This window comes from Crotalus tigris, unplaced genomic scaffold (assembly GCF_016545835.1).
Source record: "Crotalus tigris isolate CLP2741 ecotype Arizona unplaced genomic scaffold, ASM1654583v1 scf7180000024427.8105951120:4207309, whole genome shotgun sequence".
Taxonomy (NCBI): Eukaryota; Metazoa; Chordata; class Lepidosauria; order Squamata; family Viperidae; genus Crotalus; species Crotalus tigris.
This window is the reverse complement of record NW_024100595.1, coordinates 2,852,325-2,873,781: the sequence shown is the minus strand read 5'-3', so window position 1 is coordinate 2,873,781 and position 21,457 is coordinate 2,852,325. Positions and strand designations below refer to the sequence as shown.

Below are 21,457 nucleotides of genomic sequence, written 5' to 3'. Positions count from 1 at the left end.
TCTAGAGTTCCCTTATATGCCCAATTCCCTTATGAGACAAGCTGGCAGTGAATAAAACCGCTTGTAGGTGAAACCCTTTGATGATTACCAGCTGAATACCGCGCCTATGTCCTCCCAAGATGTAACTTTCTGCAATTCAGGCTTATTTTGAAGTAAACATCACGCATTTCCTTAAAATCAAGGATGGGCTTTTTAAAAAAAATAGAGATCAGCATAATTATTGTGAGCTGCCCAAGTCATTTGGAGTTGGGCAGCATCAAACTGAATGAATGAATGAATAAAATACAGTTAAAGTGGAAAATTCATAGCAAATGCTCTTCTGTGTATATGTTTCATTTGCTTTAGTATCTTTTTTTGTCTCCTCAGGACCTGCTGATGCAGTCAACATGTCTCTTGGTTTATCTGTTTCGGCCCGTGAGTCTCAAGTGTTGGTAAGGTGGGGGCTTTGCTATTGGGTTGGTAGCAATGAGATGGGCAATTGTGTAGCAGGTGTCAGCACTGCTGACCTTAGGAGGTCTCAAAAAAGATAACTGCAGGATTCTGGGTCCTTGGGAGGAGAATGTTTGTTTGTTTGTTTATTTGCTGCTCATCTTGTATCCAAAGACTCTGGATGATGATAAAGGGAGGTGACACCTTAGACTTGCAAAATTCTGGCACTGTAATAATAAAAATAGCATTGGTTAGTGTGCCTTTGGTATTAAGTTTGGTCTATCTTGGAGAACTGACATCAGTCTTGCAGATCTGAAGGTACTCCCTCCCCTCCCCTCCCCTCCCCCCCTTTATCTTCATGAAAACTATGGAGGGTCTTTCCCAGGTTATAGTTGTAGCCCAGATTCAGATTTCTCTTGCCAGCCTGTGGACTTATTGCATTTTTTCTTTTGGTTTTTCAAGGTCATTCCTTCTTCCCATTACATTGACTCAGCACTGGTGTCCTTGAATTTTTGGATCAGGAGGCCTGTGGTGCTCTCTCTCTCTCTCTCTCTCTCTCTCTCTCTCTCATCTATCTATCTATCTATCCATCCATCCTTCATATCTATCTTTGTCAAATTTAAAAACCGCTCATCTCCCTCATGGAGCGACTCTGGAGTGGTGTTCAAGTAAAATATAAGAACATAAAAGCTACATATAGATATTATATTAGGAGGCAATTAAACCAAGGATAAAACAATTAAAATTCAAAGTTAAAACAAGACAAAACAATTTAAGTGTGCCTGGTTTTCCGGGCCTGGTCACTGTAAATGGCTCTCCTTGCCCTCACAGGTCTGTGGGCCCAGAGTGCACCAAGCATGTGGGGAATACATATATTTGAAAGGTTACTGCTTCCTCTTGGACCAAAATTTGAGACAGATTCAGCGCTTTCCTGATCAACTGCCAGGTGAGATCTAGATGCAGGAAAAATAAAACTACAAATGTTAGAGATCAACTATGGGGAAATACAATTTCAAACCTATCTTATAACTCAGGCATGTCAAACTCATGACGTCACATGACATCGCACAACGTATTGGGCCGGTTTTGCCATTGCTGGCTATGGGGTGGGCACGGCTTCCACGTGATGCGTCCGGCCTATAGGCCGGGAGTTTGACACCCCTGTTATAACTCATGGGTTTTCCATAGTCTTATGACCAGTTGCTTAACAATCATTTGAAGTTACAATGGGCCTCTCCAGAGCTAAGTATAACCCATTTTTGAAGTTACAACAACTACAGACACACATGACATGATCACTTGATCTCATTTGGGATATTTGGCAACTGGCACACTTTTACAGTCATTTCTGCTGTCTCACAGTCATGTGACTAGAATCTGTGACTTTTTTTTAGAACAGAACAGAATAGAATAACAGAATTTTTGCTGGTATCCAGTATTTACTTCCGGTTTCTCACAAAAAATGCCCATTGAAGAAAATGAATTCACTTAACAACCATTGTGTTTGCATAAGAACTGTCATAAAAATGGTAGTAATTTTGAATCTGGTCATGTGATGCCTCAACTGATGTTCGCAATGACTTACAATCAAAATTCCAGGCTCAATTATGGTCATAAGCTGGGAACTATCTGTACTCTCCAGATGCACTGACTCTTCTGAAATAAGCGTGTGCGGGACTCTTGCAGAGTTTTACACACACAAGGATGAAGATCAGTTCATTTCAAAGAAGAACATGGGACAATTAAATGTCAGTCATCTTACCTCACATGCACGCGCCCACACACACACACACACACATAATAATGAATCAAGTTTAGAAAGTGATTCATTTTTTTTACAGAATGAAAATTGTATATGTTATTTTATTTATTTTGTCATCTGCTTGACTATGTGCTATTCTCTCTTTTTTTGTTTTCTTCTCTGTTGGCATTGTTTCTGTAGAATGTACCAGACGCCCTGCTGATATTGTTTTTCTGATTGACGGTTCAGGAAGCATAAAAAATTATCAATTCTTAAAAATGAAGACCTTTATTTTTCAGGTCATGAATCGTTTCCAAAATACAAACACTCAGGTAATGTTAAGAGATCAGACTCTGGATGAAACAGTAATATTCAGAATGAGAATGTTGAGTCCCTTGCTAAAATCTGCAATAGTATAGAATCATTATTCATTTTTTTAATCCTGCTAAAAATATGCTTTTTCTAGTTAGGAGCCCTTTGATATTCAGTTTGTGGCAATTGCCATATTGTGTTTGTTATTCTCTTATAATGTGTATGTATGTTTAGTTTGTACGTTTTTATTGTTTTTTATTGTTTTAAATTTATTTAGAATTTTGATTGTAATACAGGTAGTCCTCGACTTACAGCAGTTCATTTAGTGACCATTTGAAGTTACAATGGCATTGAAAATAGTGACTTGTGACCATTTTTCACACTTACGACTATTGCAGCACCCCCATGGTCATATGATCCGAATTCAGACGCTTGGCAACTGATTCATATTTATGACGGTTGCAGTGTCCCGGGATCAGGTAATCATCTTTGCAACCTCCTGAGAAGCAAAGTCAACGGGGAAGCCACATTCACTTAACAACCATGTTACTAACTTAACAACTGCAGTGATTCACTTAACAACATCAAATGGACAAAATTCACTTAATAAATGTCTCAGTTAGCCACAGAAATTTGGGCTCAGTTGTGGTTGTAAGTTGAGGACTATCTCTCTATATTTTTTTAATTGTAAGTTGCCCAGAATCATTGACTGAGATGGGTAGCTATAGAAAATGAATGAATGAATGAATGAACAAATGAACGAACAGACAACGAGTGAATAGACAAATGTGATCAGGTCACTTAGATTTGTCCCAAACTGGATTCTGGCTTTCAGGCAGATCCTTTGAGGATAATAAAGGCTTAGTCTGCTGGGGGTGGGGACAGTGATGGCAGGGGGTGTGGTCATAAATGTGGGTGGGGCTGAATTTTGTTCAGGGGGCACTGCTACCTCGCCTTCATTGTTTCTAGCTGCCCCATTAGGTCCAGCAGGTTAAGCTTGCTGTGGATTCCATCAATTAAAGAATGTCATCCTGGGGCCTTTTTGGTTGCTGTGCCTCCATTTTGAAACAACATAATCCCAGAGATTAGATGGGCCTCAACCCTGCCATCTTTCCCAGAAGCTTTGAAGATCTAGATCAAGGGTAGGCAACCTTGGCTCTTTTATGACTCATGGACTTCAACTCCCAGAATTCCTGAGTCATCATACCCCTGATCTAGATGTATTCCTGAATAGTGGTGGTAAAGTTAGTTGGATCATGAGGGGTGGGGTGTTCCTAATTTATTAGATTATATTTTTCCTTGGTGGTCGTTACAGACTTTTTTTTTTTTTTACATTGCCTGGGGTTTTGCTGATATTTTCTATTTTTTTTCAGTATATTGTTTCTATTTTATTCACAAAATTAAAATAACAAACTCAAAAAAGGAGGAAAAAAAACAAAGCAAAGCTAAAGAAGACAAAAAATGTTCATAAAAACACATAACACATAGATTGTCCCCTCTAGTTAAATACTGATAATTTCAATAATAATTCTCCCTTTTGCAAAATAGGTTCACAGTTTATTAACTTCCACAACTCTGTTTACCCAACCAATCTGACCTGACATCCAGATGTTTTAATGTGTCATTAAATACACAGTACTATAGCCAGGTGGACAGCTATATAAATTATCAAATAAAAGATTTTTTTTTTAAGGGGGATAATTCTTTCCTTTCTTCTTCTTTCTTTCTCTCCCTTTCTCTAGTTTGGCTTGTCCCAGTACTCAGGTAGTTATCAAGAACACTTTGACTTTCTCAGTTTTAAAGCAACCCCAAATCCGAGTGACTTGATTAGACCAATCAGGCAGCTGCATGGAGCTACTCACACGGCTACATATATCCAGAAAGTGGTGTAAGTATTCATTGGTTGGTTCTTTTTAATTTAATACAACATGCTGGTGTTTACTTCAGCTGCTTAATCCAGAATGCTCATTTTTACTTGCATTTAAAAGAGGATCCATGCAGGGTGTGGTTAAAAAAGAAAACAGTTGTATGATGACAACTGCTATCCTGATTTTGCAAATCAAACCTTGTAGATTTTTTAAAATCAAATTCTTCCAGTTTCCTGGGTTTTGGACCACAATTCAAATTATTTTACCACAACTTTAAAAATGCAATTGCACCATCATTTATGATACAGGAATGAATTTAAAGGTAGCTTTCACAATCTGCTTTTTAATTGGGAAGCAGTATTAAACTATCTTTTATATTGAGACATTCCTATGTTTAACAATACTGGACCAGTAAAGGAATGAAATAATTTAATTTGCATTTCCTAGGAATATGTAGAGATAAGCTGACCAGCTTGGATAGATTGAACTAGATTTTTAACAACAACAACAATATTAATAATAATAATAATGATGATGATGATGATGATGTTGGAAGGGACCTTGGAGGTCATCGAGTCGAACCTCCTGCTCAGGCAGGAAACCCTACACCATTTCAGACAAATAGCTGTCCAGTCTCTTCTTAAAAACTTCCAGTGTTGGAGAATTCACCACTTCTGGAGGCAGGTTGTTCCATTGGTTAATTGTTCTAACTGTCAGGAAGTTTCTCCTTAGTTCTAGGTTGCTTCTCTCCTTGATTAGTTTCCACCTGTTGCTTCTTGTCCTGCCTTCGTGCGCCTTGGAAAATAGCTTGATACCTTCTTCTTTGTGGCAGCCCCTGAGATATTGGAACACTGCTATCAATGTCCCCCCTCATCCTTCTCTTCATTAAACTAGACATACCCAATTCCAGCAACTGTTCCTTATATGCTTTAGCCTCCAGTCCCCTAATCATCTTTGTTGCTATTCTCTGTACTCTTTCTAAAGTCTTAACATCTTTTTTACATCGCGGTGACCAAAACTGGATGCAGTATTCCAAGCGTGGCCTTACCAAGGCATTGTAAAGTGGTATTAACACTTCACGTGATCTTGATTCTATCCCTCTGTTAATGCAGCCTAGCACTGTGTTGGCCTTTTTGGCAGCTGTAGCATACTGCTGGCTCATATTTAGGTGATTGTCTACTAGGACTCCGAGGTCCCTCTCACAGTTACTACTGTTGAGCAAGGTACCCCCTATACCTGTACACTTGGTTTTTCTTGCCTAAATGTAGAATCTTACTTTTTTCACCATTGAATTTCATTTTGTTAGATAGTGCCCAGTGTTTGAGTCTGTCAAGATCCTTCTGTATCTTAAGCCTGTCTTCTGGAGTGTTGGCTATTCTTGTCAGCTTGGTGTCATCCACAAATTTGATGAGTTCCCCATCTATCCCCTCATCCAAATCGTTGATGAAGATGTTGAATAGCACTGGGCCTAGAACAGAGCCCTGGGGCACCCCACTACACACTTCCCTCCATGTAGATGCAGTTCCATTGAGGACCACACGCTGAGTATGGCCGGTCAGCCAGCTATGAATCCATCTGGTGGTGATGCTATCTAACCCACATTTTTCTATCTTATCGAGTAGTAGGTTGTGATCTACTTTATCAAATGCCTTACTGAAGTCCAAGTAAATTATATTCACAGCATTCCTCTGATCCACTAATTTTGTCACTTGGTCAAAGAATGCAATAAGGTTTGTCTGGCATGATCTGTTTTTGACAAACCCATGCTGGCTTTTAGTAGTGATTTTGTTTGCCTCTAGGTGTTCACTGCTTCGTTGTTTGATTATCTTTTCCAGAATCTTCCCAGGTAGAGGTCAGGCTGATAGGTCTGTAATTTCCTGGATCCATTTTTTTTCCCTTTTTTGAAGATGGGAACTACATCAGTTCTTTTCCAATCCTCTGGTAGTTCCCCAGTGCTCCAAGATCTTTGAAAAATATAGTTCAGTGGTTCTGAGATCACGTCTACCAGTTCCTTGAGAACATTGGGGTGTAATCCATCTGGTCCTGGTGATTTGAACTTGTCTAGGCTGGACAAGTACTCACTTACCATTTTCTTGCCTATTTTAACTTGTGTTTCTATACTGTTTTTTATGGCACTATTTTTGATAGGTTGGTGTTTTTTCACTATTGTCAAATGCAATTTAATTCAGGATCAGAAGTAGATCCTGACAGGTCCTTATGTACATTAACAAAAATATACATTCAAAAATAGATATGCAGGTAACCTTTGCTTAGTGACCACAATTGGGACCGGAAAGTCCATTGCTAAGCAATGTGGTCATTAAGTAAAACATGTCATTAAGTAAAGCAATGGACTTACAATCTCACTTCTGCTATGGTCATTGAATAAATCACTGCAGTTATTAAATGACACATCATATGACTGTCACTTGAGATTTTACCAATGGCTTCTCCATTGACTCTGCTTGTTGAAAGCTGGTGGTGAAGCATACACAAGCATACACAAATCGCAATCATCTGACTGCTATAAACATGAGGACTAGCTGTAAGGTTACTTCTTCAGTACCATCATAATTTTGAACGATCGCTAAATGAGGCAGTCAGTATGCAAGGTTGAATGGTAATTCTTTGTTTGCTTTTGGCCAGAAAAGGATTTGATTTGCAAAAAAGTTCACTCATTATGAATTAATTGCAGGGGTCTTCAAATTGGGCAACTTTAAGACTTGTGGACTTCAATTCTAAGAATTCCTCAGCCAGCCAGGGCTGGCTGAGGAATTCTGCAAGTTGAAGTCCACAAGTCTTAAAGTTGCCCAGTTTGGAGACCCTTGCAATTAATCGGCTCTGATGATTTGCATAGAAAGTGGGTCCGGCTCTTTTAAAATTTCAAGAAACAGGTGACACCCGTGTCCAGGAGTGCCTCAACTGCTATACTAATTATGATTATCTCTGGGTTAGGAGTCTTTCTGATCTTCAGGGTCACTCAGGCATCAGCCTCTTCCCAGTTGCGCTGCTAGCATGTGGTGTACGTGGCGCATCCCTTGAAATCCACCAGAAGCTACAGCTGGTCTCAAGAATAGCAGCCTAGGTTGTTTGATTGGATCTCATTTTGTCCAGAAAATGCCACCACTTTGAGAGCTGGGCTGGCTACCAGCTGTCTTCCAGGTGCTCTTCAAAATGATGGTTGCCATCTTTGATGCCCTGCAGGGCTCAGGACCTTAACTGTTTTAGGACAGCCTCTTTTTGGAGGGATCTGACTATCAACAATTTGTTAGTAATAGTAGTAAAGTTGGAAGGGACCTTGGAGGTCATCTAGTCCAACCCCCTGCTCGGGCAGGAAACCCTACACCATTTCGGACAAATGGCTGTCCAGTCTCTTCTTAAAAACTTCCAGTGTTGGAGCATTTACTGCTTCTGGAGGCAGGTTGTTCCACTGTTAATTGTTCTCACTGTCAGGAAGTTTCTCCTTAGTTCTAGGTTGCTTCTCTCCTTGATTAGTTTCCACCCGTTGCTTCTTGTCCTGCCTTCAGGTGCTTTGGAAAATAGCTTAATTCCCTCTTCTTTATGGCAGCCCCTGAGATATTGGAAGACTGCTATCATGTCACCCCTCATCCTTCTCTTCATTAAACTAGACATTCCCAATTCCAGTAACCGTTCCTTATATGCTTTAGCCTCCAGTCCCCTAATCATCTTTGTTGCTCTTCTCTGTACTCTTTCTAGAATCTCAACATCTTTTTTACATCGTTTTACAATTGTTGGGCGCAGAGGAATAACAGAGTAACAAAGTTGGAAGGGACCTTGGAGCTCATTTAGTCCAACCCCCTGCTTAGGCAGGATGCCCTATATCAGACATGTCAAATACAAGGTCCGGGGGCCGGATGCGGCCCGCGAAGTAGTTTCATGTGGCCCACAAAGCCATCCTGGAAACAGTGAGGGAACGGCCCCCGCTGCCTTGGCCCTGGCCCAGGTCGGCCGGGAGCCAATGTACAATTTTGTGGTGGCCATCTTGGCACTTGCCCCGGTGGATCATGCCCCGGTCCCACCCCCTTCTGCCAGAGAGCCTCAGATCTGTCCCACTCCTGCCCAGGCCCCCACAGGCACCCTTGATGCGAACGTTGTAGAGATGGCCACGCCCACCCAGTAGGCCACACCCACTCCATCCATGCCCACCCAGTAGGCTGCACCCACTCTGGCCACACTCACCCAGCCCCCCCTCAGGGCAACTGCAATGCTGATGCAGCCCTCAGTGAAATTGAGTTTGACACCCCTGCCCTATATCATTTCAGACAAATGGTTGTCCAATCTCTTTTTAAAAACTTCCAGTGTTGGAGCTTTCACAATTTCTGGAGGCAGGTTGTTCCACTGATTAATTGTTCTAACTGTCAGGAAATTTCTCCTTAGTTCTAGGTTGCTTCTCTCCTGGGTTAGTTTCCACCCGTTGCTTCTTGTCCTGCCTTCAGGGGCTTTGGAGAATAGCTTGACTCCCTCTTCCTTGTGGCAACCCCTGAGATATTGGAACACTGCTATCATGTCCCCCCTTGTCCTTCTCTTCATTAAACTAGACATACCCAATTCCAGCAACCGTCCTTTATATGTTTTAGTCTCCAGGCCCCTTATCATCTTTGTTGCTTTTCTCTGCACTCTTTCTAGACTAGAGTCTCAACATCTTTTTTACATTATGGTGACCAAAACTGGATGCAGTATTCCAAATATGGCCTTACCAAGGCATTATAAAGTGGTAATAACCCTTTGCTTGATCTTGATTCTAGATCAATGCAGTGTAGCACTGTGTTGGCTTTTTTTGCAGCAGCATCACACTGCTGGTTCATATTTAAGTGATTTTTCACTAGCACTCCGAGATCCCTCTCACAGTTACTACTGTTGAGCAAAGTACCACCTATGTTATACCTGTACATTTGTTTTTTCTTGCCTAAATGTAGAATCGTACTTTTTTCACCACTGAATTTCATTTTGTTAGATAGCGCCCAGTGTTCGAGTCTGTCAAGATCCTTCTGTATCTTAAGCCTGTCTTCTGGAGTGTTGGCTATTCCTGCCAGCTTGGTGTCATCTGCAAATTTGATGAGTTCCCCATCTATCTCCTCATCCAAATCATTGATGAAGACATACCCAATTCCATCAACCATCCTTTATATGTTTTAGTCTCCAGGCCCCTTATCATCTTTGTTGCTTTCCTCTGCACTCTTTCTACACTAGAGTGTAAACATCTTTTTTACATTATGGTGACCAAAACTGGATGCAGTATTCCAAATGTGGCCTTACCAAGGCATTATAAAGTGGTAATAACTCTTCACTTGATCTTGATTCTATCCCTCTGTTAATGCAGTCTAGCACTATGTTGGCTTTTTTTGCAGCTGCATCACACTGCTGGCTCATATTTAAGTGATTGTTCACTAGGACTCCGAGATCCCTCTCACAGTTACTACTATTGAGCAAAGTACCACCTATACTATACCTGTACATTTGTTTTTTCTTGCCTAAATGTAGAATCGTACTTTTTTCACCATTGAATTTCATTTTGTTAGATAGTACCCAGTGTTCGAGTCTGTCAAGATCCTTTTGTATCTTAAGCCTGTCTTCTGGAGTGTTGGCTATTCCTGCCAGCTTGGTGTCGTCTGCAAATTTGATGAGTTCCCCATCTATCCCCTCATCCAAATCGTTGATGAAGATTAATCAGTGGAGCAGCCTGCCTCCAGAAGCAGTAAATGCTCCAACACTGGAAGTTTTTAAGAAGAGAGTGGACAGCCATTTGTCCGGAATGGTGTAGGGTTTCCTGCCTGAGCAGGGGGTTGGACTAAATGACCTCCAAGGTCCCTTCCAACTTTACTACTATTACTATTACTATGTTGAAAAGTACTGGGCCTAAGACAGAGCTTTGGGATATCCCACTGCATACTTCCTTCCATGTAGATGCAGGATCGGGACCGTACGTTAAATTGAAGTTCAGAATATTTATTACTCAAGCCTGTATACAAGAATCTATTCAGCTAACGGTCAGCACTAATTTGGCACTAGATAAGAGTTAATGGAATTCAAGAGGGGCTGAACATGGATCACTCATGTGAATGTAACCACTCTAAGTTGATGACAAGCTTGAGTCCGCCCACCCAGCTCTGCCTGTTCTTCTCCTACTGCTCCAATATCTGCAAAGGAAAGTTCTTTTTGGTTTCCTAGTTCTAAAAGAATGTTCCTATAAGTGCCATGGAGGTGGGCCTTTATTTTGGTCCTTTAAATAGATAAATGGAGCAAACCTATGCTAATCCCTAATTTTGATTCTTAAATGACTTGTACTGAATATTTGTTAATTTATCTATAAGATTTTTACTTTTTTCTTTACGGGGCATTCATCTTTAGATTGTGTTTTCAGAAATTGGCTAGGAAAGAAGAAAGGCAGAGGTTTAACATATTACTATTGATCTCGTTTTTCTTTAGGCGTGAAATGTTTCTCCCCAATAAAGGAGCCCGCAGTGATGCATCTAAAATTCTCATTGTGATAACTGATGGAGAAAAATCAGGAGATAAACTAGGATATGAGGATGTGATTCCAGAAGCACAAAGTGCTAACATTATCCGCTTTGCGATTGGGGTGAGAACATTAGCAGAACATTATAGATAGTCCTTGTTTAATGACTGGTCACTTAGGAATTTGGAATTAAGATGGACTCCCCAAAAGCAGCTTAGGACGCACTTCTGCAATTTGAACAGCTGCACAACACATATCTTATAATCCCATGATTGCATTTTGGGTGTTTGATAACTAACTCACCTTTACGGACAGCGTTCTGTTGTCAGTGACTACAATTTATGACATTTTTTTTACCAATTTCCAGTCTTTTAAGCTGATCTCCAGAAAGAAATGCTGATATGAATATATTGATTAAATTAATGACCATGGCATTTGCTGAACGACCACTGCAAAAAAAAAAAGTCATAAAATCAGATCTAGTCATGTGGGTGCTTCCACTTATTACCATCATGACTTGCAGCGGAAATTCCAGGCTCTGTTGTGGTCATAAGTCAAGGATTACCTGTATAAGGGAATCAGAACATGCTATTTTCTTCTGATTGTTCCGATATATAGAGTTGCCAGTCCATATGAACAGACGGTAAAGAGGGAATTGTATTGTTCCCTCTCACTCTAGCAACAAAAGGCAACTCTCCAAAATGTGTTGCCATGATTCCTTTACAAATGCAGGGAAAGACAACTAATATGTAGAATCCTTACTGGGGGTAGAGTAACTATGGTGATTTCTCAGTAAAGTCTCTGTTTTTGTCTCCCCTCACCGTTTCTGGCATGCTGTCAAGGTTGGGAAGGCTTTCTCAGAAGGACCTGCTCGTGAAGAACTCATTACTATTGCCTCAGAACCCTCTGTGGACTATGTTTTCTCCGTGGACAACTTTGATGCTCTCAAGGACATCCAGAACAATCTTCAGAATAAAATTTTTGCCATAGAAGGTATCACATCTGATGGTTTGCCTAGAAATAACGCTAGGATTTGGAGCTCAAAATGGATTTCCACCCTAGTCAAAATGCCAAAGAGAGTCATGATGACTGTTAGATTCTTGATCCAGATACTTCAGCTGCCATGAGGATTGACTTTTGTGAGCAACTTTCAGCAGTAGAGGCAGTCCTTAATTTATAACTGATCTCTTAACAATCGTTCAAAGTTACAAAGGACTCAAAGTTATGACCAGTCCTCAAAGTTATGACTGCTGCACCACTCCTGGGGTCATGGGATCACCTTTTGGGTGCTTGCCAGTCTGTTTGCATTTACAACTGATTGCCAAGCACCCCACAATCATATCATCATCATTTACAATCTTCTCTGCCGGCTTCCCCAGAAAGTCAATGGGGAAGCCAGCAGGAAAATTTGCAAGATACTGCTGCTTGCCAAAGGATTTCTTCTCTCCCTGGTGCCTAGGGGGAAGATTCCTGTGGTGGGATGGAGAAACAAAACTGGGATCCCAAAGATCCCAGCTTTGTTTCTCCGACCCAGTGTTGGTCTTCCCTTTTGCACATGGAGGGGAGGGGAACTCCTGCGGTGGGATAGCGAAATCTATCTATCTATCTGTCTGTCTGTCTGTCTGTCTGTCTGTCTGTCTGTCTGTCTGTCTGTCTGTCTGCCTGCCTGCCTGCCTGCCTGTCTGTCTATCTATCTACCTACCTACCTACCTACCTATCTACCTAATCTACCTACATACCTACCTATCTAATCTATCTAATCTATCTATCTATCTATCTATCTATCTATCTATCTATCTATCTATCTATCCATCCATCCATCCATCCATCCATCCTTGATGTTGCTGGTTGGAAATATGACCTGTTTCCAGATTTATCTATATTTTGAGTAAACCTCCATTGAAATCGATGGAACAGACCTAAGTTGACAGATAATCCATCTTCTTGGCCTGCCATTGCTCCAGCAGCGTTACCTCCCCAAAGCCTTCAGGTTGCACCAAGAGATACCATGACTTGTTCGATATTTCTTTCAGTCAACTTGATGCCCTCTTCTGTTCCACTAGGACCCCTGTCGAAGCCTGGTCCACCCTCTGATCCAGTAGAAGCATCTCAGGGATTCTCATTTGTCTTCCTTTCCCACTTCCTTCTGCAGGTACTCAGTCCCAGAGCACTGGCAGCAGCTCTCAGTCCTTCGAGTTAGAGTTGTCTCAGGAAGGATTCAGTGCTTTACATACCCAGGTGAGTCAGCCTCATCTCAGGTCCCCCAATGCAAATTAGATGTTGATAAGTAGCAGGTCAGACTTCAGTAGAAACATAAAATAGAGAGGAAAATGATTCAGAATTAAATGCCCGTGGAAATGAAGATCAGTGGGCTTCCTTGGACAAATCATCGGTAGAAGCCTTAGTCTTTGTAGACTGCAATGTCTGAAAGCAAAGTGTGCAGAATTAGACTTCTTTGGATTTCTGATTTCTACACAGGTACATTGCTTTGGCTAATTCAGAGTAAGGGATGTTTTGAATATTTGATTTGTCCCAAACATGGTTAGAATAGAACAGAATAGAATAGAATAGAATAGAATAGAATAGAATAGAATAGAATAGAATTAGAATTAGAATTAGAATTAGAATTACAATAGTTAGAAGGGACCTTGGAGGTTTTCTAGTCCAACCCCCTGCTCAGGCAGGAAACCCTATACCATTTCAGACAAATGTTGTCCAATCTCTTCTTTAAAAATTCCCATGTTGAAGCATTCACAACTACTCGCAGCAAATCATTCCACTGATTAATTGTTCTAACAGTCAGGAAGTTTCTCCTTAGTTCTAGATTGCTTCTGTCTTTGGTTATTTTCCATCCATTGCTTCTTGTTCTACCTTCATATGCTTTGGAAAATAGCTTGACTCCCTCTTCTTTGTGGCAGCCCCTGAGCTATTGGAACACTGCTATCATGTACCCCCTCGTCTTTCTCTTCATTAAAGTAGACATTCCCAATTCCAGCAACCGTTCCTTATATGTTTTAGCCTCCAGGCCCCTGATCATCTTTGTTGTTCTTCTCTGCATTCTTTAATTACAGGTTATTACAGGTGGGTTATAGAAAAGAAAAATCAGAATATCTTAGTGCCCTACGAAAGGAGGAAGACGACAATTTCCATCGGAAGGATTTATTTTCTTTCGGTTGATTAACATCTTCTCTGCTTTGCTGGTTCTTTTGCTGGTTTAGGATTTCTCCATATTGGGGACAGTCGGAGCCTATGACTGGTCTGGAGGTCTCTTCCTTTTCAACAGGCAGGGTGATATGACTTTTATCAACATCTCCACCTCCTCCACAAATGATTTGAAATCCTCTTATCTTGGTAAGAGTAAAATGCAAACTATTGCTCTAGAGCAGGGCTTTTCAATCAGTGGTACGGGTACCACCTGTGGTACATTGGCACCTGGCAGCTGGTACGTGACCATCCTAGAAAAGTGGTAGCGGGGGAGGGGAATGAGCTGAACCAGTGTGGCAGCACCGCACAAGCCTGAGTGAGAGATGGCTGGAGCTGTAGGGCTGTCAGGGCTCAGTGGAAGCGCCAGGATCAGCGCCAGGCTCCAGCTGGAGGTCGGCGCTGATCCTGGTGCTTCTGCTGAGCCTAGAAGAAGCGCCGATCAGCTGGAATGTTGCAGCATCTCCAGCATCTCTTGTGATTTACATTCAAATGCTTGGCAACTGATTCATATTTATGACGGTCACAGTGTCCCAGGGTCATGTGAAGTGACCAAAACCTGCTGCAACCACCCAGCAGACAGAGGGAATAAAAACCAAACACCCCCCCCCCTCATCCCACCCCCACTGCCAATCCTCAACAGAAATGCTCACAACAATGAAAACCTCGGACAGGAGGAAGAGCGCCACCAGGTGGGCAGGCAGGTGTCTTGCTCGGCTGTGGCTTGGGGGGCACTTTTTCAGTGCCATTGTAACTTCAAACAGTCACTAAGTGAATTGTTGTAAGTCGAGGACTATCTGTACTTTATCATTTTTTCCTTTTTTGGGGAGGGTCATCAAGTTTTTGACACCTTGCTAGGTGACTGGTGGTACTCAGATGTTGCCATATCCTAAAAGTGGTACAATGGGTGAAAAGGTTGAAAAGCCCTGAGGTGGTTGTATTGTTAATATTCTGTACTAAAATAAAGTCAAGGGTCGCTTTTTGTTATATGTGTTTGATGCATTGCTTTTGTCCCTTTATTCTTTTGTAATTCCTTTTCATGTTAATTTGTATTACAATGCACGGTGTTGAAACTTAAATAATAAAGAAATTTAAATCATAAAGAGATTATTTAAAAATGTAGTTTGAGGATATAAGAAAGGAAGATCTAGGAACTGTTCTTACAGACAGGGACAGTTGCTTGTGGCTAATTTTAATCTTGGGCTAAGCATACCCCAGAAGCATCTGCATTATCATGGCTAGTTGAGAATACCTTTTATAAAACTGTAAATAAGCTGTGTGCCTTTGTTTCATCCTCTTCCTTGATCATCCTTGTGTCCTCACCAGGTTATTCAATTCAGGAAATTCAAGTCAATGGGCGAACAAGCTTCGTAGTGGGAGCCCCGCGTTATCAACACATGGGCAAAGTGGTCTGGTTCAGCCAAAAGAGAGGGCAGTGGAAACAGATGTCAGAGCTCTCTTTAAAGCAGGTAAATGGGCTGATCATCTGCAGAAATGATTCAGCTTGTAAGCTTGTATTTTGATTGGGCGTACGGTCCATCAACCAGAGAAGAAGACTTCTCTCTTTTTTTTTTTTTATTGAAAGTTTTATAAATTTTACAAAAAAAACAAGAACAATACAAAACAAAAGACAACATATACAAAAAAGAAACTAAACATTACATATATATATATATATATAAAAAAAAAAAAACCCCATCCCCCACCCCTCACAAAAACCCTCCCTTCCCCCCCCGAGCTTCCCAGAGCAGAATATAGGCTTAATTAAAAATTAAGAAATAAAAATAAAAAATTAAATTAAAAAATTTATATTTATATATATATATATATATAAAAATATCTCTATATATATATATAAAAATAAAACTTATAAAAAAGCTATGTGATATTTTTGTATACCCAATCTAAATTGTATAAATTTTATCCATTTGTCCCAAACAGCAAGGAACTTCTCTTGCGTTTGTTGCTTTAAAAAAGCCGAAATCTTTGCCATTTCCGCCAGATAAGCTACTTTAAGAAACCATTCCTGCAATGTAGGCAAAGATTCCTTCTTCCAATATTGTCCTACTAACAGCCTAGCAGCTGTAATCAAATTTAACATCAATACAACCTCCTTTGTATCACAATCTGTAACAATGCCTAACAGAAATAATTGCGGAGTAAATTTTACCCTCCTTCTAAAAATTCTCTGGATATTCCACCATATTTTGATCCAAAATGCTTTTATCTCTCTGCATGACCACCAAATATGATAATAGGAAGCATCCTTATAACCACATCTCCAACATTTGGGTTGCACGTCAGGGTACATAAGAGACATTTTTTGTGGATCAAGGTGCCATCTATAAAACATTTTATAAAAATTCTCCCTAAGGTTCTGTGCTTGTGTAAATTTGACATTTCTCACCCAAATGGTTTCCCAAATGTCCAATGAGACTGGGACACCAAAATTCTGCGCCCATCTAATCATACAATCTTTAATTAATTCCGTTTCTGAGTCCATTTCGACTAATACTCCATAAATTCTCTTGATATGGGTTTGTCTTTGATCCTTGACTTGCTTAATAAGATTTCCATCTTCTCTAAGAAAACCCAATTTACAATCCACCTTCCATTTATCTACTAGTTGCCTATATTGAAACCAAGAATAAATAATATTTTCTTGCGCTAAATCTTCTCGTAATCTTAACTGCCAGTTTTGCCCATCCCATCTAAGTAACTGACTATAAGACACCATGTCCATTTTTACTCCTCTTTTTATTCCTTCTATCGCATGCCAAGGTATAGCCCATAATGGAACTTTAAAATCACTTTTATAATATTTTCTCCAAATCCTAAGTAAAGAAATTCTTAAAATATGAGATTTAAAGACCCAGTCCATTTTTTATTAAATATTAAATAGGCATGCCACCCATAAAGTAAATCCCATCCCTCCAAATGAAGTATCTCAGGATTTGTCAAATTTACCCAATCACTGATTAATGTTAAGACCACCGCATCGTAATATAATTTCAAATTTGGTACCTTAAGTCCACCCCTCTCACGGAAGTCTTGCATAATTTTAAACTTAACCCTTGGCTTTTTCCCTGTCCAAATAAATTTATTAAGACCCTTCTGCCACTCACTTAAATTAACCTCATTTTTCAAAATCGGTAACATTTGAAACAAAAAAAGAAACTTGGGTAGAATATTCATTTTTATCACTGCAATTCTTCCCATGAGGGATAATTGCAACTTCTCCCAATTCTTCAAGTCCTTCTGTACCCTGACCCACAACCTTTCATAATTATTTTTAAATAATTTTACATTAGAAACAGACAACATCACCCCCAAATATTTTACCTTATTAACAATCTCAAAACCCGTCAAGTTAGCCAAAATCTGCTTCTCCTGACTAGACATATTTTTAGGTAAGATTTTAGTCTTATTTACATTAATCTTGAAACCCGAAACCAAACCATAATGATGAATCAACTGTAATAAGTTTACTGCAGAATAATCAGGTTGCGACAAAGTAACAACCAAGTCATCCGCAAAAGCTCTCAACTTATATTCTTTTTTGTTAACTTCTATTCCTTTAATTTCCTGAGACTCTCGAATTTTGATCAATAATATTTCCAGTGTTAAAACAAACAACAATGGCGATAAAGGACACCCCTGTCTAGTACCTTTCTCTATTGTAAAAACCTCCGACAAACCTCCATTAACAATAAGTTGTGCCATTTGTTTTTGATATATTACCGTAAGAGCTTGTAATATCTTTTCGCCAAAATTCATTTCTTCCATTACTCTTAGCATAAAATGCCAATTCAATTGATCAAATGCTTTTTCAGCATCTAAAAATATGAGCCCTGCAGGAACTTGGTTGTTCTTGTCTAAATATTCTAATAGATTAATAATTTGTCTAACATTATTTTTCATATACCTTCCTGTTATAAACCCTGATTGATCTTTATGCACAAGATGATGCGCCACCCTCATAAGCCTATTTACCAAGATTTTTACAAATATCTTATAATCCACATTTAAAAGAGATATAGGCCTATAATTTTTTGGTAAAGTAAGATCTTGATCCTCCTTTGGAATCAATGATATAAAAGCACTACGCCATGAAGGAGGAATCTCTAAACCCTGTAAGATACCATTAAAAAGATCATTTAATGGTTGGATCATCTCCTCCATTAAAGCTTTATAATAAACAGCTGTTAACCCATCCGTACCCGGTGCTTTCCCTAGTTTCAATTGTTGAATTGCTGAGGCAATTTCCTCCTTAGTAATTAAGCCATTAATTTCATGTTTCTGATCCTCAGTCAGTTTAGGAAAACTTGCCTCAGCTAGATATTTATTTATATCTAGCAGTTGCACATTAGTAGATTTGTATCAAAAGCAAAAGCCAGTCCTTAAAAAGGGAAAGTAAAACAAAAGGGAAAGGAAAAAAAAACTCCGACACTTTCAAAACGCCATCTTAAATCCTTTCACTAATATAACAAAGAAAAGGAGGAAAAATAGTAAAAATCAAATAATAAAAAAAAATAAACACCTAAAATATATAACAAAAATCCTTTAAACTGCTCCGTCCGTTTAAAAATTACTCACCAAAAGACTATAAACACGGAGATAGAAGCGGCGGTTTCTTTTGCTTCCTAGGAAGCAAAAACAGCTGGGAGGCGGAGATCAGCAGGAGCTCCGAGGGAACACTCCTTTCACCCCCTCTAGAAATAAATCCAGAGGGGGTTTAGGGGTTCTACCTCTATTCCTGCGTTCTCTGTCCCTTCCCTTTGCCCGGGAAGGGAATTCCGAGCCGCGGGCCAGCTGATGCGCGCTGTGCTCCGCGGCTCTGACACTTCCCCAGCTGGACGGCTAAAAGATAGCCGCCATCGCCGTCGCCTCGTACCGGAAGCTCCAAGACTTCTCTCTTGATAGCAGCCTTCCAATGTTTGAGAGGCTGTCGCAAAGAAAAGGGGGACAATCTTTTCTCCAAAGCGCTGAAGGGCAAGAAAAGAAGCAACAGATGGAAACCTATCAGGTGTACAACCCAAAACTTAGGAGAAATTTCCTTACAGTTAGAACAATTAATCAGTGGAACACCTTGCCTCCAGAAATTGTGGGTGCTCCATCACTGGAGGTTTTTAAGAAGAGAGTGGACAGCTGTTTATCTGGAATGGTGTAGGGCAGGGTTTTTCAACCAGTGGTATGGATACCACCTGTGGTACATTGGCACCTGGCAGGTGGTACGCGACCATCCTAGAAAAGTGGTAGCGAGGGAGGGGAATGAGCTGTACCAGTGGCAGCACCGCACAAGCCTGAGCAAGAGATGCAGGGCTGTCAGGGCTCAGCGGAAGCACCAGGATCAGCACCAGGCTCCAGCTGAAGCTTGGTGCTGATCCTGGTGCTTCTGCTGAGCCCTGAAGAAGCACCAATCAGCTGGAATATTGCAGCATCTCCAGGGTCTTGTGATTTACATTCAGATGCTTGGCAACTGATTCATATTTATGATGGTCACAGTGTCCCAGGGTCATGTGAAGTGATCAAAACTTGCTGCAACCACCCATCTGATGGGAGGAATAAAAACCAAACACCATCCCCACCCCACCCCCGCTGCCAATCCTCAACAGAAATGCTCACAACAATGAAAACCTCGGACAGGAGGAAGAGCGCGGCCGGGTGGGCAGGCAGGTGTCTTGCTCGGCTGTGCCTTGGGGGGCACTTTTTTCAGTGCCATTGTAACTTTGAACAGTCACTAAGCGAACTGTTGTAAGTCAAGGACTACTTGTACTTTATCACTTTTTTCCTTTTTTTGTCATCAAGTTTTTGACACCTTGCTAGGCGACACCTTGCCATATCCTAAAAGTGGTACAATGGGTGAAAAGATTGAAAAGCTCTGGACTAGGACACCTCCGAGATCCCTTCCAACTCTGTTATTCAGTATTCTGTATTTTTCTCCCACTGAAACTACATTCCTTAATTCCAGAAAAATATTTAAACATTTCAAGCATAAAATCCTGAAGCATTATGGCTACCTACTAAACCTGAACGTTTTTTAGTCTCTCCAGATTTAAGGAGAAGTTTGATCCTCTCAACACATACCCTTTCATGAAAGAGAGCTGCTGTTTAAAACTACTTTAAATGCCATACAGGAGCTCCCAAAAAGGAATTTTCTAAAACATTGGAGAAATTAAATCTGAATATTCTTTTTTTTTTTGTAAAAAATTTTATTTTCAACTTTACAATACATAACAATCTTACAAATACTTCAGATAAAAAATAAAACAAATTGATACTCACCACATTCGGTCTTGCCCGCCCATTTCCCCCCAAACCGCATTCCACCTCAAACCAACTTACTTCTTTCCCTCTTTTTCTTCACTCACCCCTTCTCCTCCTTCACCTCAACCTTCCAACTTAAATCTGAATATTCTTGAGTGGAAACCTAACAACTATCTATCCACAAAGCATTTAAATACTTCAGTGGATCAGAAACTCTGCCAGCTTTGATTGCAGCATCTGGCTAATGGGTCCTATGCTAAATTTCAAGCTGCTTTCGGGGTCCTTGGTGTTCTCCGAGCTTGGTGGTTTTCTTGCAGATGTTTCATTACCAAATTAGGTAACATCATCAGTGCAAAACTGTTTTCTTTTCTGTCTTTGGCAATGGAGGCTTTGCTGGGACACACAGCCAATAAAGGAAAAAAAGGGAGGGGGGCATCAGGCAGAGAAACTGGTCAGACTTGAGGATCCTAGGCCAGTGATGGCAAACCTTTTAGAGACTGAGTGCCCCAAAACTGGCCCCGCCCCTGCTCCCTCCTGCCCCGCCCCTGCTCCACCCCCATCCCCCACCTTGCCTGCCCGCAGGACCACTCACCGCCTCCAGAGCCCACCGCAGATCGCCGAGGCAATCCAGCAGCACTATGGCGGTCACGCCCTCTGCCCACTCCCTGCAGCATGGGGTATGAGGACAGAATCTTGTCTACGCTGCCTGGCTGCCATGTCCTTGGCTGTGCTGCTCCACATGGGCCATGCTCAGAGGCGACTCTCCTTCAGGGGGGCTGCTGGATAGGAGGGGGTCACTGGGGGAGGCGAAGCTGGGGCAATGGCACGTGTGGCCACAGAGAGGGCTCCAAGTGCCGCCTCTGGCACCCATGCCATAGGTTCGCCACCACTGTCCTAGGCAAATATTTTTTTAAAATGGAAACTTTAAAGTCCCCCCAGATCGGCTCGTATTTTGGGGCTACCCTGTGTGCTGTGGACCTGGACAGAGATGGGAATACTGACTTGGTCCTCATTGGCGCACCTATGTACTATGATGGCACCGCAGGAGGAAGGGTCTATGTTTGCCAAAGGCAGGTAAGTAAAAAACTGGACTGGGGACTGGGAGCTGTGTCTGTGTCTGTCGCTGTGTCTTTGTCTGTGTCTGTTGCTGTGTCTGTCTCT

At 41.0% G+C, this 21,457-nt stretch overlaps 1 protein-coding gene across 1 annotated transcript in view; it reads left to right on the top strand.

Annotated features, from left to right (window-relative positions):
- Positions 1-21,457, top strand: part of LOC120302296 (integrin alpha-M-like) — a 52,168-nt gene that overhangs the window by 8,351 nt on the left and 22,360 nt on the right. Inside the window, exons 4-13 of the mRNA XM_039330463.1 lie at positions 367-431; positions 1,261-1,375; positions 2,372-2,502; positions 4,225-4,370; positions 10,798-10,951; positions 11,671-11,821; positions 12,981-13,066; positions 14,047-14,179; positions 15,356-15,498; positions 21,227-21,370. Coding sequence (XP_039186397.1) covers positions 367-431; positions 1,261-1,375; positions 2,372-2,502; positions 4,225-4,370; positions 10,798-10,951; positions 11,671-11,821; positions 12,981-13,066; positions 14,047-14,179; positions 15,356-15,498; positions 21,227-21,370 — 1,268 coding nt within the window. The remainder of the gene's footprint in view (positions 1-366; positions 432-1,260; positions 1,376-2,371; positions 2,503-4,224; positions 4,371-10,797; positions 10,952-11,670; positions 11,822-12,980; positions 13,067-14,046; positions 14,180-15,355; positions 15,499-21,226; positions 21,371-21,457) is intronic.